This window comes from Lonchura striata, chromosome 11 (genome assembly GCF_046129695.1).
Source record: "Lonchura striata isolate bLonStr1 chromosome 11, bLonStr1.mat, whole genome shotgun sequence".
Taxonomy (NCBI): Eukaryota; Metazoa; Chordata; class Aves; order Passeriformes; family Estrildidae; genus Lonchura; species Lonchura striata.
The window spans coordinates 24237593-24250203 of NC_134613.1; the positions used below are offsets into that span (position 1 = coordinate 24237593).

Sequence of the window (12611 nt, forward strand, 5' to 3'; positions counted from 1 at the left end):
CCGCAGAGCTCTGGGACACCGCAGAGCTCTGGGACACCGCAGAGCTCCGGGACACCGCAGAGCTCCAGGACACCGCAGAGCTCCGGGACACCGCAGAGCTCCGGGACACCGCAGAGCTCCGGGACACCGCAGAGCTCCAGGACACCGCAGAACTGCTGGGACACCGCAGAGCTCCGGGACACCACAGAGCTCTGGGACACTGCAGAGCTGCTGGGACACCACAGAGCTCCAGGACACCGCAGAGCTGCTGGGACACTGCAGAGCTCTGGGACACCGCAGAGCTCCTGGACACCACAGAGCTGCTGGGACACCGCAGAGCTCCGGGACACCGCAGAGCTCTGGGACACTGCAGAGCTGCTGGGACACCGCAGAGCTCCGGGACACCGCAGAGCTCCGGGACACCGCAGAGCTCCGGGACACCGCAGAGCTCCGGGACACTGCAGAGCTCTGGGACACCGCAGAGCTCCGGGACACCACAGAGCTCCGGGACACCACAGAGCTCCGGGACACCACAGAGCTCCGGGACACCGCAGAGCTCTGGGACACCGCAGAGCTGCTGGGACACCGCAGAGCTCCGGGACACCACAGAGCTCTGGGACACCGCAGAGCTCTGGGACACCGCAGAGCTCCGGGACACCGCAGAGCTCCAGGACACCGCAGAGCTCCGGGACACCGCAGAGCTCTGGGACACCACAGAGCTCCGGGACACCACAGAGCTCTGGGACACCACAGAGCTGCTGGGACACTGCAGAGCTGCTGGGACACCGCAGAGCTCCGGGACACCGCAGAGCTCTGGGACACCACAGAGCTCCAGGACACCACAGAACTGCTGGGACACCGCAGAGCTCCGGGACACCGCAGAGCTCCCAGACACCACAGAGCTCCTGGACACCACAGAGCTGCTGGGACACCACAGAGCTCTGGGACACCACAGAACTGCTGGGACACCACAGAGCTCCGGGACACCGCAGAGCTCCGGGGCCGGGACGGAGCTCACCTGTTGAGGAAAATGCTGCTGACGTCGTCGTGGGTGATGGGCGGCTTCTTGGAGCTGGCGGCCATCCGCAGCGGCCGCAGGAAGTTGTTGACGAGGATGTGGAGCTGCTGGACATACTCGGCCTCGGCCTCCAGCATGCTGAACACCACCTGGTTCCTCTTGCGCATGCTGTCCGCGTGGGGGGACCTGATGTAGTCCTGAATGATGGTCTTCCACTTCCTCCGGCACAGCCAGCCCCGCAGGAAGCTCTGCACCTGCGGGAGCAGCGCCGGGCTTACGGACAGGGCTGGGGCCGGGCAGGGACCCTCGCTTGGCATAGCCCAGCTGGGAGGGCCCTGGCTCTGTACCCAGGCGTGCGAGTGCTGCTGCCCTCCCTGGTGCTGCTCTGAACCCTGCGGGCTGGGGATCCAGCAGCTCATTCCAACCCTGGCACAGGCTGCCCACGGCAGCCGTGGCTGCCCAATCCCTGAAGCACTCCGGGAAGGTTGGATGGGGCTTGGAGCAGCCTGGGACAGTGCAAGGTGTGCCAGCCCACGGCAGGGGGTGGAAGGAGATGGGGTTTCGGATCCCTCCCTCGTGCAGCTGGGCACCTGCAGCACGTCCTGCTCCGTGCCCAGCGCCCCGGCCCCAGGACAGGCATGCCCAGGGATGCCAGCAGCTGGGCTGCTGCTCCCCGTGGGAATGCTGCCGGGGCGATGGCTTCTCCTTGGCACAACAAAAGCTGTGACAGCCGTGGGAACAGAGGTCAGAGGGGCTGGAGGTGCAGGAGCCAGCACTGGCCAGGACGCCTCGTGCTCCTGGCAGTGCTGGGAGTGCCCTGCCAACAGACGGGCTCCCGCCGGGGCAGAACACACTTTCCTCCTAAAAACCTTGCTGGCAGAACCACTGACACCTCCTTCAGCCCCCAGGGAGCGCGGCTGCCGTGCCCGCTGGGCCCCGGGTGCCAACCCTCACCACCACCCACCTTCTTGATCTTCTTGATGTCGCTGTCGTCGTCGCTGGGCGCGCTGCCCTGGCTGGCCTGGATGCGCTCGTGGTCCTTGAGCAGGGAGGCGATCTGGGGGCACAGGGGTGAGCAGCTGCCCGCACTGCCCGGGGGCATCCCGGGGCATCCCAGGGCCCGAGGGCATCCCGGGCTGCCGCTGTGCCAGGGAACAGCGCGAGCCTCTGGGTTAATGGCAGGCACAGGCACACGTTGTGCTGCTCTGTCCTAACGGTGTCACAGGCTCACCGAGTGCTTCAGGCTGGAAACGCCCTCTGAGATCATCAAATCCACCCGATCACAGCACTGCCACTGACCCACCACTGTCCCCAAGTGCCACATCCACAGGGCTTTCAAACCCCTGCAGGGGTGCGGACTCAGGAAGAGCTGTCGGGGCTCCTGAGCTGCCACCGACTCCTCGGAGCCTCTGAGCCCTGCCAGGACTGGCACCTGGAAATCCCGATGGGTGCCCAATGCAAACCCCATCCCCGTTTCCCAAAAAAAGCCTTTGCAGCAACTCAGTGAACTCAGCTCGGATGGAAAATGGCAGAAAACTCTTGAGCATTTGGGCCCCGAACGCAGGCGGGAGCAGCCCCGCACACGAGGGACCGGAGTCATCGCTCCGGCTTTGCTCTCCCTGCCCCGGCTTTGCTCTCCCTGCCCCGGCTTTGCTCTCCCTGCCCCGGCTTTGCTCTTACTGCCCCGGCTTTACTCTCCCTGCCCCGGCTTTGCTCTCCCTGCCCCGGCTTTGCTCTCCCTGCCCCGGCTTTGCTCTCACTGCCCCGGCTTTGCTCTCCCTGCCCCGGCTTTGCTCTCACTGCTCCGGCTTTGCTCTCACTGCTCCCCCTGTGCTTTCTCTCCCTCCTCTGCTCCTCACCTGTCCCGTCGTCGTGTCCCCCCCCCCCCCCCCCCCCCCCATGGCCAAAACCACTTGGGAAGTGACAGGAAAAGGCAAGAAACAGCACATGTGCCATCCAGAACGTGGGAAATTGGGAAAATGTGATCTGGATTTTGATTTTACAGAAAAGAACAGAAGGAAACAACTTGGAAAGAGGACTTTCCTGGCAGGGAGGAGGAAGATATCCCATTTTGGACAGAAGGGAGGAAAAAAGGTGGAGTTTGGACTGTCTGGGAAAAGCCAGAACATGCCAGAGCAGGTGGCCACAGGCTCATGGTCACTGATCCAGCTTGTACACATCTGTTTCACCCCATTTCACTACGTGGATCAGATGTCAGAGGAGATTTTAGAGCCCGTTGTGCACCCCAACACATGGTCAGGGATTGTTATTGACCTGCGCATTTGACCCCAAAAATTAAAGTTTTAAGGAAAAGCCCTCCATTAGGACGGGTGAAACTGTCCTCGCTGCCCCCTCAGATGCCCCTCTGGGGCGATGTTGGGGTTCTGAGTGATTTGGCACCAAAGTCCCAGCCCTGGCAGCCCACTCCTTGGTGCCTCCACCCCACGGCCCGGCGTGAGGAGAGCCTGGCACGGCACTGGCTCCGGGGCGCCCCAGGGTGCCCCACCCTCGCTGTCCCCACTGCCCACCCCACTCCAGCAGTGCCAGCACCCACCCATGGGCAGAGGGCAGGAAGGGCTCCGTCCTGTGGGCAGGGTCGGGCAGCGTGGGGATGGAAACGGGGCATCCCCAGTGCCAGCACCCCTCTGCCAGCAGCACCCCCAGCACCGGGACACTCAGTGCTCTCCCCCTGCCAGCAGCCCCCGCGCCCAGGAGCCTCGCCCCGCTGCCAGGCATCTCCTCAGCCTCCTCATCCTCCTCCTCCTCCTCCTCCTGCAGGTGCCCCAGGGACACGCGTGTCCCCCGGCCCCGCCTGCTCAGTCACCTGCGCACCTCGCTGCCTGTACCGGCCCGGTGCCACCCTTCCCTCGCCCCGCGCCGAGGGAATTGCTGCCGGAGCCCCGGGGCATGCGGCAGGCAGGGGCTGCCCGGGCTGGTCCCGCAGAACCGCCCGGAGCAGCACCCGTGGGTCCCGGCACCCGTGGGTCCCATCATCTGCGGGGTCCCGGCACCCGTGGGTCCCGGCATCCGCGGGGTCCCGGCACCCGTGGGTCCCGGTACCCGTGGGTCCCGGCACCCGTGGGTCCCGGCATCTGCGGGGTCCCATCACCTGCGGGGTCCAGCCCTGCCTCGCTAAAAGAGCCGAGCCCCTGAGCGCTGACCCCGCCGGCCCTGCCCCCGGTCACCCCGGGAGCATCGGGGCACCCTCGGGGCTTCACCTCGGCCTTGAGGCGCTCGATCTCGATCTCCCCGTCCTCGATCTGCTGCCGGAGTTGCTTGGCAACCGTCTTCTCGGTCTCCACGATCTGCAGGAGATGGAGGTACTTCTGCATCAGCGCCTCGTGCTCCGTCGCCAGGTTCCTGTAGCTGCAGCAGACGCGGCCGTGAGCGGCTCTCCCCCGCACGCCAGCACCGGCACCGGCACCGGCACCGGCACCGGCACCGGCACCGCGGCTCGGGCTGCTCCGCGCCGGGCCCGGCTCACGGCCCGGCAGGAGCGAACCTGGGGGCAGCTCCTGCTGCTCCCGAAGGATTTGGGCTCCCACAAGGGGCGAGCAGAAAGCGCGGAGCAAACTTCAATGGAATCACAGGAGTCAAAAAGGACCCCAAGCACCCATGGCCGAAGCTCTGTAACTGCCACGTTCCAGGAGTTTAAGAAGGACACGTGTGGCACAAGCTCCTACGAAGCCCTGCTCCGGGCAGGGGCTGCAGGGATGGAGTTTCTGCCATTCCTGCTCCTGGCAGGGGATGGTGTTTTTCCCTGAGACACCCTGATCAGCTCCCACCCGATCCCACAGCTCGCTGCCAGCCCAGCGCCTTCCTTCCTTCCTTCCTTCCCCAGAGGCAGCGGCGCTGCGCTGGCACCCGGCTGCTCCCCTGGCAGCTGGGCCGTGCCAGCGCTGCCAGGAGCCCGGACAATCCCTGTCCTGGCCAGGTTTGCCATCCCAGGACAATCCCTTCCTGACGGGCTTTCAGCCTGAGGGTGAATCCCTCTGGCTGCAGGCTGGGCCAGGCAGTGCCAGCCCGCCAGGGTGGCCGGTGGCACGGGACAGGGATGGGAACGGGGACAGGGGCACAACTGAGCACAGTCCCCACTCAGCGCGGGGTCCCCAGAGTGGGGAGCGTCCTGCTCGCCCTGCCCCAGGCACCCTCAGCACAGCGGCACCTCTGTGCCACCGTGAGCGTGACCCCCCAGCTGCGGGGCACGGGGCACACCTGGCGTGAGCTATGGCTGCCACCCACTCGTCGCAGTCCTTGGCATCCTCAGTCCTCAGCTCCAGCGTCTTCTGGTTCTCATGGTTGAAGTTAACGGTGAAGTAGTGCTGTGGGGGGAGCACAGGGGTCACGGTGACACACTGCACGGGGGTCACGGTGACGGTGACACACTGCACGGGGGTCACGGTGACAGTGACACACTGCACGGGGTCACAGTCATAGTGACACACTGCACGGGGGTCACGGTGACACACTGCACAGTGGTCACGGTGACAGTGACACACTGCACGGGGTCACAGTCATAGTGACACACTGCACGGGGCTGCCTGAAGGTGAGGCCAAGCAGAGCCCGGGTCCCTTGGGCTGAGCCCGGCTCCCTCAATCCAAGCCCAGCTCCCCCAGTCCAAGCCCGGCTCCCCCAGTCCGAGCCCAGGTCCCCCAATCTGTGCTCAGCTCCCCCAGCCCGTGCCCACTGCCCCAGTCCGTGCCCGCTGCCCCAGCCCGTGCCCGCTCCCTCGTGTCCCGCTCCCCGGGCTCGGGGGGTGGCCGTGGCGCGGGGCTATTTTTAGGCTCCCTTGACATTTGCAGTGTTTGTGCTAATTGTGCGCGGTGCCGCCGGGTTTGTGCCGCTCCTCTGCTTCCCTGCAGTCTCCAAGGAAACAGGTACCACGCTGCAGTGCCGGATGCTGCCCGGAATAACTGGGCTAAACCCAGCCCACTGGAGCGAGCTCCTCCTGACATCATCTGCTCCTCTGCTGGGTTCCATCAGGGGCCCGAATGCACGGGTAAGAACTGCCTCAAACCAGGGAGCACAGCCTGGCAGGACGTGGCAGCCCCGGCTGGGCCATGTGTGCCACGAAAACACCGACGGGCAGCAGGTGCAGGGCCCTGGCGAGGATGCAGCCCCTTCACCCCTGCCGTGGATCCTCTAAGCACAGGATCCTTTACTGCTGATCCTGGGGACAAGCTTTGTCCTGACAGAGCCATCCCCAGTGCAAAACAGCAGCACCCATCGCCCACCCCAGTGTCACACACCAGCACCCATCGCCCACCCCAGTGTCAAACACCACCACCCATCGCCCGCCCCTTCCACTGCCGTGCTCAGGCTGCCCAGAGCTCCTGGCTGCCTGCAGGACACCTCTGGGGCTGCAGCAGCTCCCCAGCCTTCGCATGCCACCCCCTTTCCCTCCCTTCCCCTCCCAGAGGCTTTTACTGGCAAAGCCACCAAAAACCCGCGATCCCTATGGGGGGTGTTCTGTAGGGCAGCTGTACACCCACCCGACGCCCCCTCCCTTGTAACTGCATCAAGAGGAGCTCCTCAGCTTGGCAAGGCTGGAAATGCCCCCTAAACAGCAGCGAGGAGTGGGGGAGCCCCTCTAGGCCCTGGTGCCCGCGGCAGCTCCCGGCACCGCAGGAACGAGAGCACAGCGTGCCCATCCCCTCTCAGGAGCCAACACCCACAGCCCAAGCTCGGTGAGCCCCCTGGGACTGGGAACACGGGGAGACACTTCCAGGAGCCCCCCAGGCCTGGCAGGAGGGCAGGAGACAGCGAGCCCTGGGCTGTCCTGGGCAGATCCCGTGTGCGCTCCCGGGGTGCCGTGGGGATGGCACGGTGCCCTTCGTGCTGCTGTGGGTGAGGGCACCCACGGAGAGCCCCGTGCCCACAGCACAGCCTGGGTTGGAGCACCCTGACCTCCCCAGCGCCCTGGGAGAGCCTCGGGGCCTGTCCGAGGGTGAAGCAAGGGGTGCCGAGCCCAGGACAGGAACTGGGGCAGGCACCTGCAGCAGGTGGCCTGGACAGGTGCCCCCCTGCCCCCCTGCCTCTGCCCCCTTCACCCACTCGAGGCACCCCCAGCACGTCAGCACGGTGGTGTGACCCAGCTCACACCCAGGCACTGCCGAGGGCTGTCAGAGGCAGGACCCAGTTTGTGGCAGCAGAGCTGATGGGCTGCGAGCCCCCAGGGCAGGGCTGTGAGCTCTCTGAGCCCCCAGGGCAGGGCTGCGAGCCCCCGGGGCCACTCTGTCCCAGGCTGCGAGCCCAGCCCAGCTCCTGGCAGCACACACACCCTGCACGTGCTGCTCCAGTTTATCCCCACACAATTCCCAGGAAGTGCAGCGTGCTGGGAAGGAGGAAGTTATTTGATATTTGAATAATAAAACTCCCACCACCTTTTATCTCCGCCTAAAAGATGATCCCTCTCTGCCATCGCAGTGACACATCGCACCAGCAGCCCGGGAGCGCTTCCCGGCACTCGCTGCGGCCTGAGGATCAGATCCACAAACAGAACCAGACCCACGATGGGACCAGACCCACGGACAGACCCAGCACAGGACCAGCTGCTCACAGCGCCAGGCAGAGGGTGGGAGTACCGGCATGAGACCCCAGCTGCACCACAGCCCCAGCCCGGCGTCCCTGGGGCTGTCTGTGCTGCCCAGGCAGGGCACGCGCTGCCCACGGTGCCACTCGGCTCCTCCTTACCCCCGATTTTGGTTCATCTATGACCTCAAGAGCTCCCAGCCCCAGGACCAGAGCCCCCATGCCATGCCATGCCATGCCGTGCCATGCCATGCCATGCCATCCCATGCCATCCCATGCCAAAATGAGCGGATGTGGTCCCTGGAGGCTCCCTCCTCACGGGCTCTCCCAACTCCCCTGTGTCCGTGTGCCTGCCGAGCCCCGCTGCGGGCGGCACAGCCCCAGAGCCGTGCCAAGTGTCCGTGTGTCCATGTGCCCCGTGTGTCCGTGTGTCCCTGTGTCTGTGTCCGTGTGTCTGTGTGTCCATATGTCCCTGTGTCCATGCGTCCATGTGTCCGTGTGTCCATGTGTCCGTGTCCCTGTGTCTGTGTGTCCCTGTGTCCGTGTCCATGTGTCTGTGTGTCTGTGTGTCCATGTGTCCGTGTGCCCGTGTGTCCCTGTGTCCGTGTGTCCGTGTGTCCGTCTGGCCCCGCAGGACACACGGCCCTGCAGCCGCCCCTGGGGATGCCAGGTGCCCACCCCTGGGGATGTCCCGCAGGGGGCACAGCAGCTCTGCCCGCAATAAGGACGGGGAGCGTTCCAGGTCAGCACGGAAAGCAGCTCAGGGCCCCCAGCCCCGTGACCCCGGGGACGGTCCCCCGGGCCCCCCCAGCCCCGTGACCCCGGGGACGGTCCCTTGGCCACCCCCGGGCCCCCCCAGCCCCGTGACCCCAGGGACGGTCCCCCGGGCCCCCCAGCCCCGTGACCATCCCCGGCTCCCCACGGGCCCTGCCTGCTGCGGGGTGACGTTCCCCAGCCCCTGATGCTCACGAGGACTCCCAAATCAATTCAAATCAGCTTTGAAGCGACGCGTTCTTTCCAGCGTAGAAAATCAGCCTCTCGCGGTGTTTTAGGATTGGCAGAGGGGCGTTCGTTCCCCGAACCACCCACCAGACCCCGGGCTGCTGCGGCTGGGGGTGGGCACCCTCCCAGCACCCCCGCGCCGGTCACTGCAGGGTGAGCGTGGGGGACCCGAGAGGCGCCCCAGAGCAGCGGCTGATCCTCCCCGGCCGTGCTGTGCCATCACAGGGGCTTCCCCCACAGGGATGCCCACCACCCTCGGAACTGCCCGCCCTCCCCGGGTGGCAGATCCACATCCGCCTGCTTGTGAAGCTGATGGTTATTCCAGCTGACACAAAGGGCAAGAGGAGGAGAATTTTCCTGCTCTGGATGGATGAGTCTAAAAATCCACAGCCAGCCATGGCAGCTTTTAACATCCCTGACCTACATACTATGTGCTCTGGGAAAACAGGACCTCAGAGTTGGATGCTCCAGCAGCTCATTTCCGTGCTGACAATAAGAAAAAATATCCCAGAGGCTGCAATTTCCCCTCTTTGTTTCAGTATGGGCTGTCAGGATATTTGGAAATGGATACTAGAGGTGAGCATCACCCTTGTGGAGCCGGCTCAGGAGTTATGCGCAGAAATATTCGTAAAATAATTAAAATAAATCAATTTTCCCCCTAATTTTATCCGGTGCTGCTGGCAGCCGGGAATGCAGGCATGGCTGGGACTAACACTATGAGCATCCCCCTCACTCAGAAATCCCCACATGGCATCACCCAATATACCAATTAATTAAAAACCCAGTGTCACCCCCACGCTGATGAGTAGTTCAGGTTTAAGCCCACAAATTATAATTTATAGTCTCCAAAAAATCAGATTGCCTGGAATGACATCCAGGTAGAAGAATTCTCACTGCCCCACATGGCTGATGCTCATGGACCTGAGGGCAGCGCTGGGATCTGGGGATGCAGCACCCGGGACATCAATCCTAGAGTCTGGAATAGCTTGGGAGCTGCCCTGCTCACGATGCCCACGGGTGACCTGCTCAGCCCTGCCCCACTGCCGGGGCCTGGCCCCTCCGAGCCCCCTCCAAGCCCTTCTGGGTGCCAGGGTGGAGCCCCTGCAGGGCCGGGCACGGCTGGGTGCCGCGGCCCCACGGCCGCACCCCGCAGAGCTGCCGAGCTCTGGCACTGCCAGGGACGGCTCCGGCACCGCGCCTGGCGCCGGGCTCTGGGACGGAGCTGCCGGGCTGGCAGGGGCTGCTGCCAGTCCCCAGGGCATCCAGAATCCCACACTGCCAGTGCCTCAGCAATGGGCGCCACAGCACGGGGGGAACGGGGCGCTCCATCCCTGGAAAAGGCCCTGGAGAGGGAAATCCCATCCGTCCCTGGAAAAGGCCCTGGAGAGGGAAAGCCCGTCCGGGCAGGGGTGCCCAGGAGCAGCCCCGGCCGGGGCAGCAGAGCTCAGCTCCTGAGCCGAGGGCTCCGCCGCCTGACTCAGCAGCACGCTGCCCCTGGCCGAGGGCTCCTGCTCAGGAGCAGCCCGTGGCACTGGGGTGTGGGTCTGGAGACTGGCCCAGGCTGCCGGGGCAGTGGTGGAGTCCCCAGCCCTGGGAACCTTCCAAAGCTGCATGGATGCAGCACTTGGGGCACGGGGCAGGGGCAGCCCGGGCGCTGCTGGGGGAGGAACGTTGGACTGAGTGGCCTCACAGGGCTCTTCCAACCCCAGTGATGCTGGGACTCCAAATCCAGCTCCAGGCTGGATCCATGGAGCAAACCCAGCCCATTCCTGCTGCCCAACTGGCATTCAAAGGAGGCCCTCACCCCACACTGGGGTGTCCTTGGGGCTGGGCTTGGATCAGCGCTGGACCTCATACCTGCTCAGCTCCTCTACCAGGATCTCACCTTGGCCGTGCCCCTCCCTCCTGGGGCACCCCACAGCCTGCCCAGGGAGGGAGAGGTGACCCCGTGAAAGCACATCCCACCTCCAACACCTCCGGGGCCCGGGGCAGCGGGGCTGGGTGTGGCACGGCCCTGACACCACAGCAGGGAAAAGGGGGTTCGCTCCCAGCACCGCTGGCACTGCTGCCCCGAGCAGCCAGCTCACAGCTCCCCAGCCCCTGCCCCAGGCCACAGCCTGACCTCACCCTGCAGGAAATTATCTCCCCCATCCAACTGCTTGGAAGGAAAGTTCGTTTCTGGAAAAACAAAACAAAGTTTCCAGAGGCAGCAAATCCCTCTTTGGTGTTCCAGTTTTCCACGTGTCTTTGCTCCCTTATTCTCACATATACCAATGCTAAAATTCACTGTGTTCCAGGGAAAAGCTCCCCCCAAAGCAAGATACGTATGCATTAAAAAGGGGGGTTTGAAAGCCCCACCTCTTAAAGTTTCTCCTTTGCAGAGAACTGGGAACCTTTCAGGCTGCACTCCAGCGAGGAAGGAATCCAAACTGGAGCTCCTCTGCCTCAAGGAACACTGTCCTCAGAGCTGGAAGTGCACGGGTAGTTAAACACCCTCAGAACACAGCTAACGGGATCACGGGCAGCGCTGGAAATTTCCTCAGCACCTTCCTCCAGGGGCTGCTGGCACGGCCAGGTCCCGGGTGAGCCTGGCACCGAGGCTTTCCCTGGCGTGGGGGGCACAGACCCTGCCCAGAGCACGGCCTGGCTGCCACCTGCTCCTCCTGCCCTGCCAGCCTGCGGGCCTGCACCATCAATATTCGCCGCTTATCTCATCCCTGGGCCATTAATGAGCTTGCAGAGCAGCGGGCATCCAGCGCCGTTTGGCCTCAGGAATGGCACAGCAGCCCAGGCCAGGCGCTGGACCGCGGCAAAGCCACGCGCGGCCGTGGCAGGGGACGTGTTCGCCATGGCAGGAGCTCCCTGTGCCAGCTGCCCTCACTCACCGCGAGGATCAACACTCGGGTGCATCTGGAACGGGAGAGGGGATGTGACATCCTCCCGGGGTGTCTGCATGGTGGCGAACCCCTCCTGCACAAACACGAGGACCCAGGGCCCCGATGCCAAGCTTGATTCCAGCCTGGCCAGGAGGGCTGATTGCAGCCTGGCTGGCAAACTTCGTGGAAGCTGAACTAGGAGCACACAAGGTCTGTCGCTGAAGGGGCAGCAGTGACAGCCACAGCTCTGTGACCCCTTGCAACTACAGACCCCCCTCGCCGCCGCAGCCCCCGAGGTCTCCACAGCTGGGCTGCAAGGAGCCCCGGCTGGGCAAAACCCACCGTATTTCCCTCTTCACAAGGAAATATTCCTGTGCTGCAAGCCAGGAGGGAGGGGATGTGCCAGGGAGCAGTGGTGCTGCGTGCCTGGTTCTCTCGGCAGGGTTTTCCAGCTGCCAGGAGCAGCCAGAATCAGGGCCCAATTTCCTCCCAGGCTGCCCCATGCCCTGGGGTGCCGGGGGTGCCCGGGCCCCGTCCTGCAGTCTGCCAGCAGCACTCCCAGCGCCTCCCTGGAGCCTGCCAGGGAGTAATTATGCAAGCCCTGCAGAGCCAGACCCAAAACACGCCGTGCCTCCTCACGGTCCCAGCCCGGGACAGTGCTGCGGGACCCCCCCGCTGCCCCACGGAGGGGCCCCGGTGCACCGTGCCACCCACAGGGCACACGTCCACGCTCCACAGGCCGCCAGCGGGTCAGAGGGTGAATCCAGCCGGCTCCTGGCCCCGCTGATGGGACTGGGGGTGGCTCTGGAAGCGATGGATGGGGACTTGCCCCCGCAGCTGGAAGCCAGCCCTTCTCCCCCTGCCTGGTCCCATCCCCTCTCCGGCCGCTGCGGCGCATCCCAGCTCCCGCAAACCACCCCACACGAACACGCCGGGGGCTGCCAACCTCCATGCCGTGCTGCCCCAGGAATACCCTGCCCAGCCGGGAAAGGCACAGCTGGTGGGAGAAACCCACCCGGGGACCCGTCAGGGGCTGCGGGCCTCACGGCCGGGACCGCAGCAGCCCTGGGGCTGGGGGCACCTGGGTTGCCCCCGGCCCTCGCAGGGCTCCGCTGCTCCCGCGCTGTCGCCCGCGGCCGGCAGCGGCGGCAAAGGACGCGGGAGCCCGGCGCCGGCGCGGGGGGCTCGGGGCAGCCGCGCTCTG

General features: G+C 65.0%; 1 protein-coding gene across 2 annotated transcripts in view; it reads right to left on the reverse strand.

Annotated features, from left to right (window-relative positions):
- The window catches only part of RASGRF1 (Ras protein specific guanine nucleotide releasing factor 1), a 28679-nt gene that overhangs the window by 15035 nt on the left and 1033 nt on the right, over positions 1-12611 (reverse strand). For both annotated transcript variants that reach the window (XM_077785977.1, XM_077785976.1), the window contains exons 2-5: positions 5213-5319; positions 4216-4363; positions 1962-2054; positions 998-1251 (exon numbers count right to left, since the gene is read on the reverse strand). In XM_077785977.1, coding sequence (XP_077642103.1) covers positions 998-1251; positions 1962-2054; positions 4216-4363; positions 5213-5319 — 602 coding nt within the window. The remainder of the gene's footprint in view (positions 1-997; positions 1252-1961; positions 2055-4215; positions 4364-5212; positions 5320-12611) is intronic.